The sequence below is a fragment of the Cydia amplana genome, chromosome 2, assembly GCF_948474715.1.
Source record: "Cydia amplana chromosome 2, ilCydAmpl1.1, whole genome shotgun sequence".
Taxonomy (NCBI): domain Eukaryota; kingdom Metazoa; phylum Arthropoda; class Insecta; order Lepidoptera; family Tortricidae; genus Cydia; species Cydia amplana.
Window position 1 is genome coordinate 11,390,240 of NC_086070.1, and position 22,260 is coordinate 11,412,499.

Sequence of the window (22,260 nt, forward strand, 5' to 3'; positions counted from 1 at the left end):
GTGCAATAAAACCACTAATAAACAGAGAGGGATATTCATCATGGAAGTTTAAAATCCGTATGTACCTCATACATGAAGATTTATGGGAGACCGTCATCGGATACCCTGAAGGTAATCATATCTCAGCCGAGAAGAAGTTGCGTAACGATCAAAAGGCGTTATCAAAAATATGTCTCACTGTAGATGGTATGGCTATTACCCATGTAAGGTCATGTAAGACAGCTAAAGAAGCTTGGGATGCCCTGGCGTCCGCTTACGAGGACAAAGGCTTAGGGCGGCGTATAAGCCTCGAACGGAAGCTGTACAGGTACTGCCTTGATGATTTTGACTCTAATATAGAGACTTACATAAATGCTGTCATGTCAACTGTGCAAGATTTAGCCGATATAGGCAAAACTATGGAAGATGCTTCAATAGCTGCAATTCTTCTCGGAGGCTTAAGTTCTCAATATGCACCTTTAGTAATGGCTTTAGAAAACTCGAATATAGACATTACTGTAGACCTTATTAAGACGAAATTATTGAATGAACTGAATAAGCCAGCCTTAGATAACCCTAGTACTGCTTTTCGAACCCGAATGAACCCGATCAAGCCTCAATCGAAACAAAAGAAACCGGTAGTCTGTTATGATTGCATGGAGCCAGGACATAAGCGGCCAGATTGTCCACATAAGAAGGATAAGAAGAGAAAACCCGTTAATCATAAGAATTCTCTATGTGCGCTGAATGTTAATGACGGCTTTCAAGATGATAAATTCTTTATTGACTCTGGTGCTTCGGCGCATATGTCGTCAAGAGTAGATTGGATGGAAAACGTAAGAGGTTCTTCAACTGGGACCGTGACTATTGCAAATGGTGAAGTATTACCCAGCAAAGGCGTCGGAGATATTTCTATTACCAGTTGCGGTCACAATACTGATATAAAGAAGATTACGGATGTAGTTCACGTACCGAACTTGAAGTCTAATCTTATTTCAGTCAAGAAGGCGGTTGATAAAGGTTTTAGCGTAGTTTTTGATAAAACTGGTTGTAACTTTTATGATTCTGATGCTTTTTCCTGTAAAGGTGATGTAATTTTACATGGTTCTGATTGTGGTGGACTGTATTCATTAGACTGTACAGTCAACCCACCTCGTCAATTATCCGCATTTGAGTCACACTCCGATGATTCTAGCTTTAAGCTTTGGCATAGACGTTTAGGTCACCTGTGCCGCATTGGAATGGATCAGCTAAAAAAGGGTCATGCAGTAGGCGTCGACTACACAGCGGTAGACAAGGAACCATGCGTCTCCTGCATTGAAGGTAAGCAAAGTCGAAAACCCTTTAAAAAGGTTTCACACAAAAAGTCAACCTCAGTTTTGGAACTTATTCATTCAGATGTCTGTGGTCCCCTGCCTGAAACTTCATTTCAAGGCAATAAATATATTTTATTTTTTATAGACGATTTTACTCGTATGACTTTTGTGTTCTTTATTTCTTCAAAAGCTGAAGTAAAGAATAAGTTTCGTATTTTTCAGTTATCTGTGGAGCGGGAAACTGGAGCCAAAATCAAGACATTGAAGAGTGACAATGGAAAAGAATATGTTAATGGTGAATTCTCGAACTATTTAGAAAGTCAAGGAATTCAACACCAAACTACAGTTCCATATAGCCCACAGCAAAACTCGATTGCAGAGAGAACGAACCGTTCTATTGTAGAGAAAGCCAGATCAATGCTTTCTGAAAGTTTTCTTTCTAAGGCCTATTGGCAAGATGCTGTAGAGATGGCGGTGTATCTCAAAAATAGATCACCTCATCGTGCTCTCGAAGGCAAGACGGCGTACGAGAAGTGGTATGGTAAGATACCAAATTTGTCTCATCTACGCGTTTTTGGATGTAGAGCTTTTATTCAGGTCCCCGAGTGCCATCGGAAGAAACTGGACATGAAAGCGTCTGAACATATTTTCGTCGGATATTCAGAAGATCCACGAAGCTATTATTTCAGGGACGTGAGATATCCCAGAAAAATTGTGAAAAGCAGAGACGTCACTTTCTTTGAAAATCATTTTCGCGATTTAAAAGGTGATTTATAAGTCTGGTGTTGATTTAAATGAACCATCACCTATACCTCTTCTTCTAAGTTCAGAAGTGAACTCGTCAAATAGTTCAAATGAACCTACACCTCAGGCAAGTACTGTCACAAGTGTATCAGAAAATATTGACTCTGACTCTGAAGTTGCAGAACCGTGGTACAACGCTAATAATGAAGTTGATCAAATTGAAAATGATTCTGCACATTCATCAGAAGATGAAGAGTATGATACTGAAGCTGTTGAACCAAGGTATAATTTGAGGCCCAGAAACCCTAAACCTGCTGCCAATTGTGTATGCATGCAGTCTTCATCCCTTAATACGATGAATGAACCTACAAGCTATTCGCAGGCTATGAATGCAGAAGATAGAGATATGTGGTATCGAGCTATGCAAGATGAATACCAATCACTCATTGAAAAAGAAACTTGGGTTCTCGTTAACAGACCAGATAAAAAGGTCATACCTTGCAAATGGGTCTATAAGCTGAAGAAAAATGCACATGGTGACGTAATTAAATATAAAGCAAGGCTTGTAGCCAAAGGCTTTAATCAAACTTATGGTGTTGATTATTCTGAAACTTTCTCTCCAGTCGTTCGTAATTCTTCACTACGCATGCTATTCGCGTTGGCTGCTGAAAAAGGTATGAAGATGCATCATTTAGATGTGGATACGGCATTTTTAAACGGAGATTTGGAGGAAGAGGTGTATATGAGTCAGCCAGAGGGATTTGCTACACCTGGACAAGAAGGTAAAGTATGCCTACTTAAGCGTTCGCTTTATGGCCTCAAACAAGCACCGAGGGCATGGTTTAAAAAATTAACCGAAATTTTAAATCGTTTAGGTTTTAAACAAACTCCTTCGGAAGCATGCGTTTACACTAAGAAGGTTGGTACCGAGTCTATAATACTCGCCTTCCATGTCGATGACATTGTCATATTCTATAGAGAAAATAAAACGTTAGACAACGTCATAACTGACTTAAAGAATTATTTTAGCTTAAAAGTGCTAGGCCCGTTGAGCTATTATTTAGGTTTGAATATTAGTAGCAAACCTAATGAGATTAAATTATCTCAAGAAACTTACATTAAGGATTTGTTGCGAAAGTTTAATATGTCGGATTGCAAGTCTGTACCTACGCCATTGGAAGCAAAAAAGTTGTTGCCGTGTGAAGATGGTAATGTAAACAATTCGTTATCAGCAATTAATTGGGTCACTGATGTTTTTGGCTGTAAATACGAGACCAGATATCGCTTATGCGACATCGTATTTAAGTCAATTTAACACTAAATATGACAAAAGTCATTGGATTGCCGCAAAGCGACTGTTGCAGTATTTAAAAGGCACTATCGATTTGGGCATTATTTACAGGAAAGGCGGTGGATGTCTACACGGTTATGCTGATGCAGATTGGGCCAATTGTCCTGTAGATCGTCGTTCCTACACAGGATTTTTCTTCACCATGGCCGGTGGCGCTATTTCTTGGGAGCGTAAGAAGCAGTCCACCATAGCCCTTTCATCAAGTGAAGCGGAATTTATGAGCTTGTCGAGTGCGGCGAAGGATGCTGTGTTTCTGAGGCGGTTGATGTTTGAACTTACTGGTAAGTTGACTACTATACCAATTTATAATGATTCACAGTCTGCGCAAAAACTGGCACTGAATCCAGTTCACCATAACAGAACCAAGCACATAGATACAAGATTTTATTTCATACGTGATTTATTAAATGACAATATTGTTAATGTCATTTACACTCCTACTTTGGAGATGTGGGCTGATGTGCTAACTAAGCCGTTAGCTCGTACAAAGCATCAGAATTGTGTGAAAGGTATAGGTTTATGTTTATAATCATAATTTTGATTACGGGGGAGTATGTTGTATAATACTGGCTAATCAATATTTTGAATTTATACTTCTTCTACACATTATGTATTCCATTGATGTATGTTGTCACTTCAATAAACAAAGTCAACAAACAACATAACCTATACGAGTATATGCCCATTGGGTCGTTTTAAACCGCTTGGGAAATTTTATAGGGTTCCGGTTGCATCTTTCGGGTACCGAAGGAACCCTAAAAACGTTTCTTTTAAAAATAACATCACGTTTTTCCTTTCTTCAATCAAACAGCGATCGCGTCCCGTGGGATTTTTTGGTACTCAGTACATTTTTTTCATGGACCATTAAGACAACATTTTTTCTTGTAAGTATATAACTTTTACTCCAGGTAAATAAGCTATTTTTGTTCAATATTTGGATTATCTAGTTATAAAAATTATTTAACGTTAATTAAGTTTGTTTTTATTAATTCATTCGTTATTGTAATACCATTTACTTAGTAGAAATTTTGTAACTGGACAAAACTAAATACAAGTTTGTTAATATATTTTACAGTAGGTATATATGGTGCCTATTTACCGCCCTAGTGCGGTAACCAGCACTATACGTGCGTATTTTTTTATTTATACGTGCGTATGTCGAAAATTTCAAGGGCCATACTCGTATGTACTGTAAAACATTGTACAATACACGTGCGAAAAGGTAATTCGCAACTCGTGCCGATTTAAAACACTCCCTTCGGTCGTGTTTCAATTTATCGCCACTCGTTGCGAATTTTCTACTTCTCGCAATTTTATCGTGATGTACTACACAATAAAAAGAAGATAAAATTAATACCTATCTAGGGAGATGCTAATAATACACGAGACAAGGGCATGTAAGATATTATTTCCTTAGATTTGTTTGCCTCACAAAATATCAACGCCCCATGACAAAGTCACCGACACTTAACGTCTTTGTTTAACGTTTCACAAATAATATACAATATAAAAGTTAATTCCTCCATTTAAACTCCCAGCCACAATACAGATTCAATTTTCTCAATTATACTTCCGACATAAAAGGAGTCAACTTCTATTGATTGATTTTCAGTTGTAACTGTATTAGAACTCCTATTAACTGTGTGCAACAAAAGAACAAATAAAACTCAGACTTACGAGGCTTTCACTGCTTTCAATTTACTCAAGTGTTAAGCCACGTTAATTTTCTATTGCGAATTAAGCTTTATGATATAAAACGTAAGATTGAGTTAGCAACGAGAGGCGGGAACACGCTAGCGGAAGTACGGTAAAGGACAGAAGTGAAAAAAGTCGTTTTCAACTTAAATTGATTTCTTGGTTTATTTCCATGTGGTTATCATCGTATTAAAGTATTAAAGTTAAAGCATAAAGTTATACATTGTCAAAGAATGGCAGTACTCACAAAATTACTTTATAAGAATAAGAGGTCTTAAGTTTTGTGAACAATGTAAAATAGCTAGTAAGAATAAATATGTATACTTGCATAATTAATGACTTATAATTATAATATACTTATAATTATATACATAATTAATTAAACTTCAAATAGGACTCTTAGTCTGGAATCATATTCGAAATTTTACATTTCAGTTTTTGATTTCAGTAGGTATTTGACATCACTAGCAGTAATTCCAAATCAATGTCAAATTAGTTTTAAAACTATTTATAAGAAATGTGAACAGTTTTTAGTGAAATCCCTTGTCAACTTAGGACTCTAGGAAGTCTAGGACCCACTAGGACCAGATTATTTATAGGTGTTTACTAATATTATTAGTAATTACTAATACCTGGTTAGAAGAGAGCAATTTCATCTGATGATTAAATACTGTGAAGACAAGAGGCGTACACAGAGGCGTATTCTGATTTTAATAACAGATTATGAATTAACGCTTTGTGTCTTCCATATTAATGCGACAATGGCAGTTGCGTTTCGATCGCTACGAAGCCTAAGCTATTGGCATGTTGGCTACGCACTTACGCAGCCAGAATACGCCTGTAAGTTGATATCGATATTATCGATCAGTTTATGACATTCATACTGTAACATACCTAATGCTAAAATACTATAATCGTGTTTACAATAAAACGAACATTATTATTTCTTTTTAGATTATCTTTAGTAGTTGTCAGAATGACTCGAGTCAATATAAGATAATATATCGGATATTTATAGTTGCGATAAAAATATATGAATAAGGATTTCAAGTACTTGATGAAAGAGACACTGCTCTTAATTAATAAGTTTACTTCAAGGAGTCACATTTGTTATTATGATTTAGGAATTGCTTCGTACTTACCGATATTATATCACCATATTTAATATTTAATTAATCACTAGCACTTGTACCTACATTATTGCCTCCGTTAAAATGAGGAATGCTTACAAATAATATTACGAGTATACCTAGAATGGATAGATTGACGTGCAAATGAAACTCTGAAATGAAACTTCTATAACTATTTCCCATCACCTAAAGAAATGAAGAAAAGAAATTTTACAATCTTTCATTATTTAGGTATCAATTTTTTTAGAAAGTTTTGACTTCGTTCGTTTGCGACTTATAAACCATCAGAGTCATCAAAAGCACTAAAAGCACTAGTGAGGTAGCACTAAAATATATGTACAACATAATTAGTTTAATACTTATTGTCCCTAGTCGTATCTTAATAGTTAGATTATGATTTAGGTATGATATTTATAAGACAAAGGGCGAGACAGGAGAAACGTCTGCGCATGTCTTACACTTTCATTTCTTTTAAACGCTAAGCCGTACTAGAAGAACCACTAAATTAAAATCCATAAAACTTAACGATAAGAAATAAAACAAAAGTGTCAAACTAGGAGTTTTCGTTCCGCTTGTACCTTCAGTCGATGACCGGTCAAGACGTATGTTCGTAGCGCAGCACAGGTATTTCTGCAATACATTATTGCACATGTGCTTCCTACTACGTGGAACTACATTCTAAGTTAATATTATCATCGTCCTCGCGTTGTCCCGGCATTTTGCCACGGCTCATGGGAGCCTGGGGTCCGCTTGGCAACTAATCCCAGTAATTGGCGTGGGCACTCGTTTTTACGAAAGCGACTGCCATCTGACCTTCCAACCTAGAGGATAAACTAGGCCCGTATTGGGATTAGTCCGGTTTCCTCACGATGTTTTCCTTCACCGAAAAGCGACTAGTAAATATCAAATGATATTTCGTACTTAAGTTCCGAAAAACTCATTGGTACGAGCCGGGGTTCGAACCCGCGACCTCCGGATTGCAAGTCGCACGCTCTTACCGCTAGGCCACCAGCGCTTCTCCTACATTCTAAGTTATATATAGGTTCCAATTTAGACGTAAAACAGAAAAGTAGGTAAGTACATTAATTCTGAATTAAGGGGATCTTGCATGATATCCATAAAAAGTTACCTATAGAAAGTCTTCAAAATAGTAACAATAACTTTGAGTGAAATCGAAACGTTCAATAGAGAATGTCAACATATTGCGTTATCAAAACGGAAGCTCTAAAAATCCCATAGAGACCTACGACCTAAAAAACTGGAAAAAGAAATCAAACCTTCGCAAAAGGGATATTACGGATATCCGTTCCTAACTTATTTGGGGCCAAAACTACTAAGTAGGTGACCGGGAATCGAACCCATGACCGCTTAAAAGCTCTGCGCGGGCTGAATAGAAAACGCGAGTCACTTTTGCTGTGAATAATATTGAGGCAACCTACTTTACTTTAGCAAGAAACCATTTTGCTCGTACATATACAGCTAAGATAAACCATCAGTAAATGCCATGTCCTTATATATGAATAAAAATATTTGAAAATAACTGATTTTCTGACAAAAAGAACGGAATATCTAAATACATACTTATAGGTACACGAAATCAGATAAAATGTCTAAAAATAGAGAATCAGTCAAATATTGCAGTCAGTTTGAATAGCCCCTTTATTTTTTCTTTGAATTTAAATATTTAGTAAAGAGTATTCATAATATTCATATGCAGACCAAACGCTGTGACGTGAGCCCTTACAGAATCACTTAACGGACTGACAAGTGACCTACTTATAGTAAGTCACCTAATATCTTTTAACAAAACCACCCATATTTTCCTACGTGAGACATATTATGTTACCTGACTTCACACTCGCCCACTTACGAGTATTACATTGTTTACACGTAAGTTCCCAGCAATGTCGTCCCGTTTTAAATCTGCAGGTATATTGGTTATAGGTAAGGTAGGTAAGAGGTCGAAATTATCATATAGGTATCTTACTCGTATTATTAGAACAACAATGTATAGACTAGTCAAACATTTGGTCAAACTGGGCCAACTGCTGAGGAAGCTCCGACATACATAGCAGGAGCGGTGTAAACGGCCGAGCAGTGGACCAGTGGGGCAGGTCATAACTAAGTCTCGTAATACCGGCTGTTCCCTAATTTTCGTATTGGGGCGGTGTTATTATGATTATGTTAAAATATTAAATAACTTTACCTTCCGTATGAGTTAAATTAGAATAAACAGAGACGGTCGATTTTATTAGGGACAACCTCTAGGTTTATTTAAATGTGATATTCGGATGTTAACTGTAGCTGCATTGCTGTTGCGAACTTACTGCTGCGGCGTTGATACCGCTGCTGTGTCTATCCTTGATAAAATGACGAGTGACACAATAAACGTCATAATTGGGGCAGTAATGCGACGGCGAACGTCCCTCATTTTGTCAAACAAATTTATAGACACAACGGCGTCTGTGTAAAAAAAAAGGAAAACTAAATTTATGAATTTGTCTTTTGTCTCTCATTATTCTTACCTTGGGAACTGTTTCTCTGATGTCTGATTAAGAGTTGAGGTAGGTATATTCAAAGGCAAATTTAGTGTTTTTCGCAACAAGCTTTTGCGACGTCAAGCTCTTATTATAGGTACGTTTTTTGCGTGAAGCCATCTAAGAGACCGACAATAATAATTAATAAAATCCCAGAACTCCTATCTTATAGAGTGGAAGCATCAAATCACTAGTTCTAAAAACCTGATGGATAGCCAGGTGCGGAACAAGTACCAATTAAGGCGGCCCAGTTTCGGAGTTTTTGCGGGTAAGACGAACAGATCGAAATGGTCGACCCATATGTGGGACTTACAGCTCGGTCAATATTGACAGCGCGCTTCCTTAGTATCACTTGACATTATGTAGGAATCTGTAATTAACACTAATTCAGTTTTATTTCTAAACAGTTATCATTATCACAATAGAGTTGTGGAAAAGTAATTTTAACTAGGAAAAACTTAAAACGGGTATTTACGACAGCGTAATACTATAACAAGAGTGCTAACAACTAGGTACCACTCGCGAGAGGAGGATATTCTGAATTTTCTGATTGTAGATAGTTCATTCGGAATATTCTGTTGTTAAATTACGGCAGCTCAGAACTAAATTAAAATACGAGTAAATAGAGCAAAGTTTACTTTACCAGCAAATCAGTCGCATGGCAATTTCAAAGATGCTGTTGACCCACTGCCCTGTCTGCCATTGAACACAGTGCGCTTGACACGGGACTTCTGCCCTGCTAAGCTAAAGAGCGCTATCTCAAAAGAAAATTCATTGCTAACTTATACTTTAGTTTCTATTACTGAGAATTCCATTTTCAAAATCATTTGTTTTTGAGATAGCACTATTCGGCTTAGGAGAGCAGACTTGTAGATTTCAATTTATAGACAAAGAACTAGTAATTACGCTATCGACAAGGGAGTAACAACGGGAATAAACGTTTGATGTCAATCGAAACTTAATTCAATTTCAAACTTTTGCTGAAAGAAACGAATAAGAATATCTCATAAAACTTTGTAGGACGATTACTGTGAATTGAAGATCGTCGATTATACATGATATAATATTAATAGTGGAGACCCGTTTAAGGGCATATTCAGTAAAAGTAGGTAGGTACTCGTAGTTTTCTGAAAATCACGTGAAAATAAGACGTGTCGTCAAATTATTAATTAAATGTATCTTCTTATAGAAAAACCAATTCTTTACTCCCCAGACTTCACTTATTACTCTTATTAGATTAAGACAAATTGTCTAGCAAAGCTTAAAAGTCTTTAAGAAAAGAAATCTCGACTGTAATCTGTTTTTACAAGCTTCAGTGAAAAGAGACGTGAGTAAAATTTAATACAAGTCTGAAGGGTCGGCAGAGACAAACTTGATCTAATTCCTCGGCCATGAAAAATATGCTTTAAGCGAACGTGATTGACGTTGACGCTGGCAGTAGATCTGTGAAAAATAAATGTATGGTTTGATAACCATACATTATACATATATGTTGATTTGATACATAAGAAGCAAATTCGCTCAGAGCTTTTTTAGTGGTCCTCGGAAAGTTGTTATCCACCTTAGGGCCCGATTCGGATTTTGAAATAGACATCTATTAGATATATTTTAGAAATCACCAAGATACGATAACGATAAGTTTAAGATCTAACCTGTCAAATTTGACATTTGCGCGATTCTGGAGATACTCTTGAACGATTTCCACAGGATATGACTTAGAGATCCAATTCACATCTAATAGATATATAACTCTATCTAACGCAAAAGTGACATTGGTTGCCCGAATTGCGCTGCAAAAGAGAACTAGTTGATATCTAAACTATAACGTATCTAGAATGGATCTAGTACGTGTCGTCTCTTGTGAATATCTTAAAGTTCGAATACGGCAGTTAGTCGAATACATAGTTGCTATGAGGAGCGTTTTGGCGAAAACATCTAACAGTGTAGTGTCATTTGTAGCACTGATTTATTGAGTAAATTAACATGCAACTAAAGTATTTTTACTGTAACGAGCAGAAACGGAAGTACGGTACACAGGAATTATTCGACCACACTTTTTTCCTGTTATGAAAAATCACACGATCTTAATGGGAAAGTATCTAACCGTCAAAGGAACAAATCAACTTTAATAACTTAGCACTTACTTAAATCAGGTACGTTAAATATCTTTTGAAACATTGGAGTTAATATTTTCTAAATCAAATAGGAATTTGATGTCCTTATCTTTTGTTTTATATTCAGTCTGAGTACCTACTCGAACATTTTGTAGCTCAAATAATAAAAGTGAAATACTGGTAGGTATATTTATCCTAGAATTCCTCTATAAATTAGTCTTTAAATGAACTTTAACGCACTCAAAAACGACTTTTCTATTTACTTCGCTACTTCAACATCTTTCACAACTAGTTTAGAGTTAATGGCCGAATGTCTCGAGTTAGGGCTCATTATTATTATTCTAAAAACCTAGCGAAACCTACGGTACTCTTTTATTACTTTTGTAATTTTATTTACAAAAATATTCAAAATATATTGTTTGCACGTAAAGTTCATGGGTTAGGTAAACCATAAAATAATACTATTTTTTACTGCTACTAGTATTTTGATAAAACCTACAAATTTGTTGTACGAGTCTCTATTCGGAGGCTCGGGTCATTTTGAGATGAGCTTATTTTTTTAAATTAAGGACTCGACTCAGGGCTTAAAATACTCGGCTTAAAGTGTTTTTAGCGTAGAGTTTTAAAAAAAATTGTATGTATGTATGTATGTATGTCACTTTATTGCACATAAACAGGTTTACATAAAACGGACAAAAACAAAACAAAAATAAGAATGTTATGTACAAAGGCGAACTTATCCCTAAAAGGGATCTCTTCCAGCTAACCTTTGAGAAAATGCGAAAGGATCAAACACTAACAGGTGAAAGACAATTTAATATGGACAAATAGCAATATAAGAATTTTGGATACACATAAAGGAAGACGAGAGCAATAAATAAAGAGAAAACCAGTACTACCTACTCATAAATACGCATAAACTATAAACATACTTATACATATATAACCTATATACACATATACATATACGTATACATAAACATACCGCTGTTTACTAACTACATAAACATATAATCTATATATAAATAATATATAAATATATATATACAAAGTATTCAGTTCTAACTACATCAGGAGTCTAATAACCACAACTTTTTCAACTTCTCCTTGAGTGAGGCAACAGATTGCGATTTCCTTACGTCCACTGGTAGATCGTTCCACAGCTTAAATTAGTCGAGTTCTGCAAATTTCGACTTAAAAAACTTACTTTTTTATTACTTTTGTAATTTTATTTACAAAAATATTCAAAATACATTGTTTGCACGTAAAGTTCATGGGTTAGGTAAACCATAAAATAATACTATTTTTTTACTGCTACTAGTATTTTGATAAAACCTACAAATTTGTTGTACGAATCTCTATTCGGAGGCTCGGGTCATTTTGAGATGAGCTTATTTTTTTTAATTAAGGACTCGACTCAGGGCTTAAAATACTCGGCTTAAAGTGTTTTTAGCGTAGAGTTTAAAAAAAAATTAGTCGAGTTCTTCAAATTTCGACTTAAAAAAACTTTTTTTTTTCAATAAGTAACATTGCTCAATTATACGCTTCAAAAGTAATTGTAAATATAAATCGAAGAAGAAAGCACTTCCACCAACCATTTTAGCGACTTTCTCTTCATAATCTGTAAATTATACATTATTCTACCTGAAGTTTAAAATAATAAATCGAAGTCGAAGCTGTTCAGGATTAACCGCTACAACTTCACGGATTTTTCTTAAATATTTTACTACTTATGTGATCTTCTATGATCCAACATTATCTGGAATGAAGTAAGTACCTACTTGTATTTTTTCATTATACCCTTTATTTGCTCAGACACATCAAAGAAGTTTTGGTCGTCAAAGCAGTCCGTCTCTTTTCATCAATGTTATTGCAGTTGTAAAGCTTATTTCTCGTCGTTTTATATTGTAAAACACCATTTATTGTCTTGCAATAAACTCTTGTTCTTTATTGGCAAAGACGCGGAACCTACGAAACATATCTGTACTTAAGTACCTATCGACGCAATTTATAGGTGGCTTGGGTATTTTAATAGTAAGTACTTTCATAAAATATTACTATCCTTTATCGATAACTTCGATGTCCCTTTCATTTTCATTATTGTGATAACTACAACTAGCTTTCTTCCATTTATTTACTCCGCTAGGTCATAGAGAAATATAATAAGACAAGAGTGCTCACACCATACATCATTTCAGACTATTAATTTCAGTGTCTACATCTAGCATCGAGTAGCGGAACTATCAGTACTGCTACTTGACAATAGATGTAGCACCGACCGGAAAGTCTTATCTAGCATAAGACTTTCCGGTCGGTGCTACATCTATTGTCAAGTAGCAGTACTGATAGATCCGCTACTCGATGCTAGATGCTAAGTCTTTTTGGTACTAAAACTGATGTATGGAGTGAGCACTCTATGTATTTTTTTCTCTATGGCTAGGTATACAAAAAGTTAGTCATTCAACTATAGGCTATCATATTTTGAAATAGCAAATATCAATAAAACAGATTGATTCAAAACTGTCGCTAACTTCGTTTCATTTAACTCTTTTATTAAAAGAAATTCAGAAGTATAATTGTATCTTTGCAGAAGTATAAGAAAGCAATCTTGTCATTAGATATTTTATCGCTTAATCACTCTTGAAAGGTGGCTAAGTTACCTTTCTAGGGTACCATCTATTTTTCATATTTACCAAATTCCTTCGTCCCAGTCAAGAACCGGTTAAAATCACGTAGCGCAAACAGACACCTTTTAAAAACTTGTTCTTTGAAATAGTTGTAGGTAACAATGGCCCAGTTCTATAAGTGATACAGATGACTGATATCTATTTTTCCCTTGAAATTGTCAGGCGAATACGGAAGTACGAAGACGATTTGCCGGGAACATAATCTGGGCTATAACCGCGAAAATCGAAGATCGCAAATTACGGGCACTGTTCTCTGTCACTCTAATTACGCCTTCATTGGAGTAAAAGAGAAAAATCCCCGCAATTTGAGAATTTCGATTTTTGCGGTAGCCCCTCTGTACATAATTCCAAGTGTAGGGTAGGCTCCACATTAAGTGTCTACCATTATGTCTATCATTAAGTGACCGCTGCTCCATACAAACGTTGTCCCCATTTTTTAGGCAATATCATGTACGTATTATACATGACTACACACCACCACAGCATCCACTGCTATCCCCTTTTTCTTAATTTTTTTCGGTTTGCAATATGTCTTTTCAGCCCCCTTCGTTAATATTTTTTCGATTTGTTATTATATAAACTTTTAAAACAGGAAAACAGGAACTTTTAAAATTTTGTATGGAATTTATTTTTCGCTCCTAACTCTTATAATAAATATTTTCCATAAATTCAATATCCAGGGAGGATAATTGGGACTATATTTAGTCCCAATATAGTAGTAGTAGTGTAGTATAGTGTGTTTGTATGAATAAGCGGTCGTCCGCTATCGTCTTAATTGTTTATGCGGCTACTGTGTCATGATAGGCTACTTAATGACAGCAATTTAATTCCACATTCACCGACGCATAAATTTACGACATCTGCAATGCTTGTTATTTCAATGACAAAACAATAAATATCGGGCAAGAGAGACATCAACACATCAAATGGCCCGCGACAGATACACTGAACAGCTGTGTTTGAGCGGGACAGATGCAGTAGACGAATGGTAGAAAAACTAACATATTGCGTCTAGACCGGAGAATGAGACGTTCAAGGAGGTTCTTTGAAAGATTAAACTGGATATAAAGATGCGGTACGTTTAGTAAGAAATGCTTGATTTGGAATCTGATTTGTATGGTAATTTCTTATTTTCTCATTCCTTTTTTATTTACATTTGATAGCTTAGTTAAATATGGTACACAGATCCTGAAAATGGCTTACTATGGCTACTTCCATTCCATACTTATTCAGGTCGTGGACCTATGGCGAACAGCAGCCAACTGTGACAAACTGTTTAAGTTACAAAAACGCGCAGTACGCCTAATCGATAACAAACCCTTCGACAATAGTTTAAGGATTTGTTATCGAACAACCCGGGTAACAGTTCATATCCCGGGTAATAACCCGGTATAAGAACTCGACCCGGTATCGACGATGACACAAGAAAGCTAGGTCGTGGTATGAAGAAATATATAAGTAGTTCATTATAATTACTCTAACGGTCTGTTAGGATGACATCAAAGTCTTAATGAAATTTTCGAATAATTGCGCCCAAATGAATTTAATTCTGACGACATTATACGAGGGACTGGCCCCAATTTGCTCACCTTTGTGAGATACGTAAATTGTGAGTATTCACTTCACAAAAACAAATATATTTTAGTATCTTATTTACGAACGATATTATTTAAATGACAAAAAAGCTTTTTGAAGTCATCGTTAAGTGTATTTAGAAGTGTGCTTTAAGTAGGTATAGCTATAGCGGTTCGCCAAAAAACGCTGCAAATGGTGTTAAAGGTCTGAAAATCGGTACGATTGATCTTTAGGACATTTGAAACAATTTGACCCGAAGCACCAACAAATAAAAAAAAACGAGAGGAGTTATGACGTCATTTTTTTTTGTATGGAATTTTAAAAAAATGTTTTGAAACCTATCGTGTGTGGTATTATTAAACGAAAGGGCTTTCTGAGCCGATTCCAAAAATAGGTATATCACATCACTACATTTTAGTATTTTTTTTTAAATTATAATAAAAATAATTTTCATAACATACTTACCAAGTTTGGGCTTTATTCTTTATTTTTATTCTTTATTCTTTATTATATTGCAGTCATGTTCATGTTACATTAGGTGTTACGATTTGAGGATGGTAGGTACATGACACCCTGTAAGGGCACTCAATATTTCTTAAGTCTAGGTAAGTATATGCATGCATCTTATATCAATATCAATAAAATCTGTATTTATAATTTTATACTTTATCGACGTTTATGCAGTATTAAATGTCACTCCTTTTATGAGAATAGTAAAGATTAATAAATTATCATGCTAATTAATATTAAATTTAGATGTCCAGGTTTACTTATAAATAGATTCAAACAATTAGCTATTATGTCGTTTTTTAGAGTGCATAAATGTCGATAAATGTTTACAATAATATTTTAATAGAACTTAATTAGTTTAATTTGGGTAAGTACATAGCATAGCATTATTCCAATGTTTGGTCATTTAAAAATTCGTCTATTGTGTAGTATGATTTTTCTAGAAGAAGATTTTTAAGCGTATTTTTAAACTGTTTGTCACACGGTTCCTGTTTTATACTGTCAGGGAGTTTATTTGTAATTATAATACATTGGTAGTAGGGCCCCTTTCTGCACATAGCTAATTTGGTATGGCTAGCTGATTTTTAGACCTACTATTAGTTTTAGTTTTACATACTTCTCCTTTGGTTTTAAACAATTCCGAGTGGTTTCTAACAAAAAGTGCAGACTCAAGTATATATATACACGGTAACGTGAGTAATCTATGTTTTACGAAATGCGGACGACTGCTGTTTGGTATACGTGTGTTTGTCATAATACGGACGCACTTCTTTTGCATTATAAACAAATCATTGGCGTCAGTGCTTGGGTACCACAAGACCACACCATATCGGAGCCACGCATACGCATATGCAAAATATGCTGTAAGCGCAGTTTCAAAATTTGTGTTTCTTTTTAAAATACTTAGCGCATAGACAAATCGTGATAGTTTAGTTTTTACATTTTGAATATGGCTTTTCCAGTTAACGCTACTATCTACAGTTATCCCTAATAATTTAAATTCACTAACTTCTTCAATAGTCTGACCGTTAATTTCTAGTTTGATATCCAAGGGTTGCTTCTGAATTGGTTTAAATTGGTTTAAATTGGGGCTTCTCGAGATACAATACCGTTCAATATTTTTTTGCAGCATTTTACTGAATTTTTCGGTGTACCGCCAGTGCTAGTAATCATGAATCTTTTGTTGTAGACATGTCTCTATGATAAGGATGCTGTCCGAATTTTAGTCATCTTTTTGCATTTTTTTCTTTCGATAACTATTTTTTCTGCCTTGTACAGCACAACTGAGGTTATACCGGCAATTTTCTATCAAAATCGAATCTCATCCACGAATTACCATTTCCGCCTCTGCAACAATGTACTCTGTTTAAAACAGTTTTCACTTCTCGCAAGCTCTAACTAGATTTTAATCCTAAAAACTTTTGCCCATTAAGCTAGCTTCTATTCGCCCAGAGATAAAATGAGAAAAGTCACTCAAACATAAGTTTTAGAAACAACCAACTTTAGATAAAATAAATATTACATTAAATGGCGCGATAATCAGTGAAATAATGTTTATTTTCTTTAAACCACGACGCCAATACATGCACGGATAAGTACGAGCAAAACGCACGATAACTAAAAATGACATCATTTTGATGTCAGTGTACGTTCGAATTGGCCTGAAAGTAGCAATAAACATAATAAGAGGCAAAGAAGAATTTGATGCACTCACCTTACTTTTAGACTTCTCCTTTTGATGTAGTAGCAAAAATATTTACAGTTGATTCGCCTTGAAGGGGTTACAGTCCTACCCTTAAGTAATACGTGTAAACAATGTAAATACAGTATTTCACAATTGATGTATGGTGGTTGTAGGTATTCTGAAGGGCCCCACTGATTACCAGTCCGCCGGACGATATCGGCCTGTCAGTTAGAACAAAAGTTTGACAGTTCCGAACAACTGACAGGCCGATATCTTCCGGCGGACTGATAATCAGTGGGCCCCTTAACAATTTGTATAAAATTAAATATACATGGATGAACAAAGTAGTTATTTACTTTCATGTGCACGTCTTAAGGTCCTCACATCTTCCAAGGACCATACACCTTGTACATAATTATGACACCTTAAATATAAGGTACGACTAATGATATTACACCTAAGTATAACATATCTTTATCAGATACCTACTGATTAATCGGATCACTGAAATGTTATAACGTTACGTTAATTTACAGTATAATTTAAATTGTTCGTGCTCACTCATCAAGATTTGATGAATACGCACGAACAATTTGGTTTTAATGAAACGTTCTACAAGAATCAAACGTTATCATTTAACTACATCTCAATTAGTCCTATCGAAGTATTGCAAGTGTGTCTGCCATTGCCATTTGCATCACATAAAACTCTCTTGCCATCTCGCAACTTGTGGACTGATTTCATTACGGACTTACTTAGTCCATTCTGTAAGGGTACGATTGTTGCAATTTGCGAGATTTTTCTTACCATTTCTGCTATAAAACTTGGAACGGTGTAGAACAAATAGAAATAATAACTACCCTTCTATGCTGAACAATTATTTATACTTAATTTAGGACTTTTAATTTAACATTTTTATCTGATAGGAGTACAATGAGGAGATGATAATGATGAATATAATTGGCACAAAACGACAAAGTTTAAAATGGATTCAAGTAAAACATCTACCAATGCAAAGCACTAACAACTCGCTTATCTCACATTTCCACTCCAGGGAGCAGTTTCAATCGACCTGTCATGTTCTTTAGCAGCCTTTCTATTTTATATTTTGCGGGAAGGCGTTAAATATACTTACCTAGTAACTATTTATGTCCTTTATTTACAAGGTGAAAATAAAGGACATACCTAAGTAACTACACCTTTCAACATTAGGACAATATTTTGTTTGGAATACAATGATATAAAAAAATGAAGGGAGTGATTACTGATTATAAACCATAAAATCATTTCTCATTATTATATCAATACATAATAGCTTATGATTATGAAATTCCCAACAAGACTTGACTAAATTCTACTAATTAACTAAGTTACTGGAAGTTTAATCACATTTCGTACGTTTTAGTAGATTTTAGTGGAAAATGCAGGCTCTAACTCATCACTTAGAGTGCTTTAACGGTAGGTATATGTAAGTGTCCATTGTAGCAGGATGATTTTGGAAACAAAAAAAAATTTTGAAAAACGTGATTTTTATAAACTGTATGAAAATGTAAATTTCGAGAATTTTTTTGCGATTATCAGAATAAAAAAAAGGCTTTATCAATATTTGGTTAGTTGACGAAACAGGGTCACTTTTAAAGAATGATTAATGTCAAATTTGATTGTTTTCTTGTTTTATTCTGATAATCGCAAGGTACTAACCTAGGTATTAGGATAAGGTACTAACCTTGCACAAGTATTTATCTAACTATATTTTAAGCAGGGACGACATAATAAACATGTTACCAGAGGTAAACTAAACTAAATTGATAACTAGCTTAAATCTAAAATAGGCCCTTGAGGAATTGTACCAAGGATAAAAATTTACTTAGTTAAATTTGACCTGGTTTTATTACGATTGAGTACCTACATATATTTTATTATTTATTTTTATATTCATGCTACCTATTAATAATTTAAAAAAAATACATGGTATTTGATATCGACTTATTGTGATAGTTACTAGAATATAGTGTTAGTACGTTGTGTATAAAAAACAATAAAATAAACCAGAAGATTGTATCAACATTTATATAAAAACCAGTGCTCAAATCGCTAATATCGCACTTATGTAACCGGTTCGTTAAACTATAAGAGCCTATAAACCTAATTGGTATTCTGTCCCAAGAGTAGACCAAGAGAAGAGTGTCCCAGGAGTAGATTTGATTGCCTAGTCGTAAATGAAAACTATACATCATACATCTAGGTAGGTACTTCGTTTAGGATAATTATATTAGCCCAGAACACTTATCAAAACTTGACAACTAACATTTTTAACAAATATTTTAGTGTAGGTATTTAAATTGTCTTGTACTAAAGACAAGCACTTATCAAAACTTGACAACTAACTAACATTTTTAACAAATATTTTAGTGTAGGTATTTAAATTGTCTTGTACTTAAGACAAGTTAAAAATTATCGCTGGAAATTCAGTTTGATATCTGCAATAATTTATATATTCAGTATACTAAACTTAATACGCCGTATTTGAGAAGACTTTGAATAATAAATTGTGATGTCATACAAAATTAAAACTGAATAAAAACATTTACATAAATGGAGAAATTATTTCTAACTTTACTGTCTCTAACAAGCCCAACGCAATCTCTTTAATATATGTAAATACGAGGAGAGCTCCATGTGTTATACAGCATGTGGCCTGTAACACGGGCGAATAATTAAAACGTAGATTCTACTCCTCAAACAATAAAACTTTCATTCAACAACTTTTTGAAATTATGTAGTCTTAAGATTGTCCCTTTTTCAAACTAAATAATATTTTCAATGTACTTTAAATTCCGTCTAATTGACATTGCCTGTCAGTCTTGTTGCCGTACAGGCATAATCAATTTCGTAATACATTGCGTGTTCGAATAAATTTTAAAGTGTTTTAAAATCCAAACCACAAGTTATTTTTAAAAGTCGCTGAACAAACATTGTCTAGTTTGAGGAGTAGAATCTACGTTTTAATTTTTCGCCCGTGTTACAGGCCACACGCTGTATATGCATATTACTTATTATGAATGGTTGGACAATGCCTCACTTGACAATCTTATTAAGCCTTAGCATTATTTTAAATTGAATAAATACAAAAGATGGACTAAATGATTTTTTTTAAATATATATATGAATTATTTAATATTTGTTGTCTCCCTCCGCACACGACTTCCCCCAAGTAAAAGTAATAAAAACCCCAGGGTTGGATATTCAATAAACTCTTTGTTAGCGGAACTATACAACATGAACATTAAAAAATAGTGGTTTCATATTTCATACGAAACGGTTTTACGCGAGACGTATCTCGTTAAGACGATGTATAAAATAATTTACCCATTTTCAACTTACCCAAAAAAAATCCTATTTCAATATCCCGTTGATAACGGAACAAGATATTATTATTCGAGAAATAATGCTCCATTTCTGGAACAATTTCGTCAAACGCTTCAAAAATTAACATATCGTTACGTGAGACCAAAGCTAAAATAAGATTTATAAACGGTTACGTCTTTGAGTTCGTTATTTTTTGTTCCCATTATCAAGTTATGTAAAACAATTGGTAAAAGGACAGTAAACAAAAAACACAACTTACCTTGTAATTTTGTATTCTGGTCTGACTCTGCCTGTACTACATACCTACTCGAACACAAAACAAAAATACTATATAAATAGCAAAAGAAAATTTCGAATAAATTCAACAATGTATTTTAAAAAATAATTACAATCAAGAAAACAATACTCACGAACAAATATGTTGGACATCAGCGTAGCGGGTAGACAAAACACGATCACCAGAATATCAGCCACGGCCAAGTTCACGATAAAGAAGTTGGTGACAGTTCTCATCCGCGGCGAGCGGTACACCACCGCGATCACGAAACAGTTCCCGATCAACCCAACTACGAACACGAGCAAATACGCGGCACAGTACACTGCCGTCATTATTCCGTTGTGGCGATACATCACCTCCTCATTCATCACACCGAAATCAGACCTGTTCATCGTAATGTTCATCTTCAATGGATGATGACGGTCCATGTCCATATGATTGGATAACGGCTCCAGGTCCGGTAGCACACTGTTCTCTGGCACAAATTTAGTATTTAAAACTTCCATTATAGAGTTTGATAGAACGTCCACAATGTGATTTTTTGAATGATGCGGGTGAGAGTGGTTCCTATGTCGGCCGTGGCGAGTCTCGTGACTTGGATGCTGAGTTGAGAAGTTGAAGAACTCGCTTACATCGTTCGTAAAGAAATCACCTGCTGGTATTCTTAAAGGAGCCATATTTTAAATTAAGTCATATCTTACACAAAACACCGAACGTCAGCAAAGAAATTTCACAGCACTTAACGAAAATTCTATGTCATAGAAAAATACGAAAGTTTCGGAGTGTTCGCGCGTTGGGTCGTAGAGGCGTAGCGTAGAGCGCGTGTGTAGCGGCGGTCGAGCGCCGTCTGAGCGTAGCCTCCATGGCGTAGGCCCGCTCGGAAACGACGCATGTGCATTTTGGCTGAAAACCAACCCACTATATTAAGGATCCTAGATCACTTCTATTTTACACGTCATAGAGTTTGTTTTTCTTCAACTAGACGCCTTTAGGCTCAGAAGGTCGCAAATGCATGGAAAACCGTTAGCATTTCATGAATTTTAATCACAGTGACCCGTAATCAAATTTGAGCCTCGCAGAATGCAGTCAGCGCGTTATTAAGTACAGAGAAACTCAGAGTAGATAACAATCATATGGATATACAAGGTGATCAATCCAAATGGAGCATTGAGGGGAAATCTCAGCCTATAACTTCAATGCCATGAAATTATAGGAAATTTGTATTTCTACGTACAGGCTAACGTCCGGCATTTTTTCTGTGTTTTTTCTGTGTGCATAGTAGGATCAACTAC

At 35.0% G+C, this 22,260-nt stretch overlaps 1 protein-coding gene across 1 annotated transcript in view; it reads right to left on the bottom strand.

Annotated features, from left to right (window-relative positions):
• Positions 1-21,967, bottom strand: part of LOC134658310 (neuropeptide SIFamide receptor-like) — a 116,975-nt gene extending 95,008 nt beyond the window's left edge. The window contains exon 1 of the mRNA XM_063513944.1: positions 21,102-21,967. Within this exon, the coding sequence (XP_063370014.1) occupies positions 21,102-21,645 (544 nt within the window). The 5' untranslated portion in view covers positions 21,646-21,967. The remainder of the gene's footprint in view (positions 1-21,101) is intronic.
• Positions 21,968-22,260: the final 293 nt, after the last annotated feature.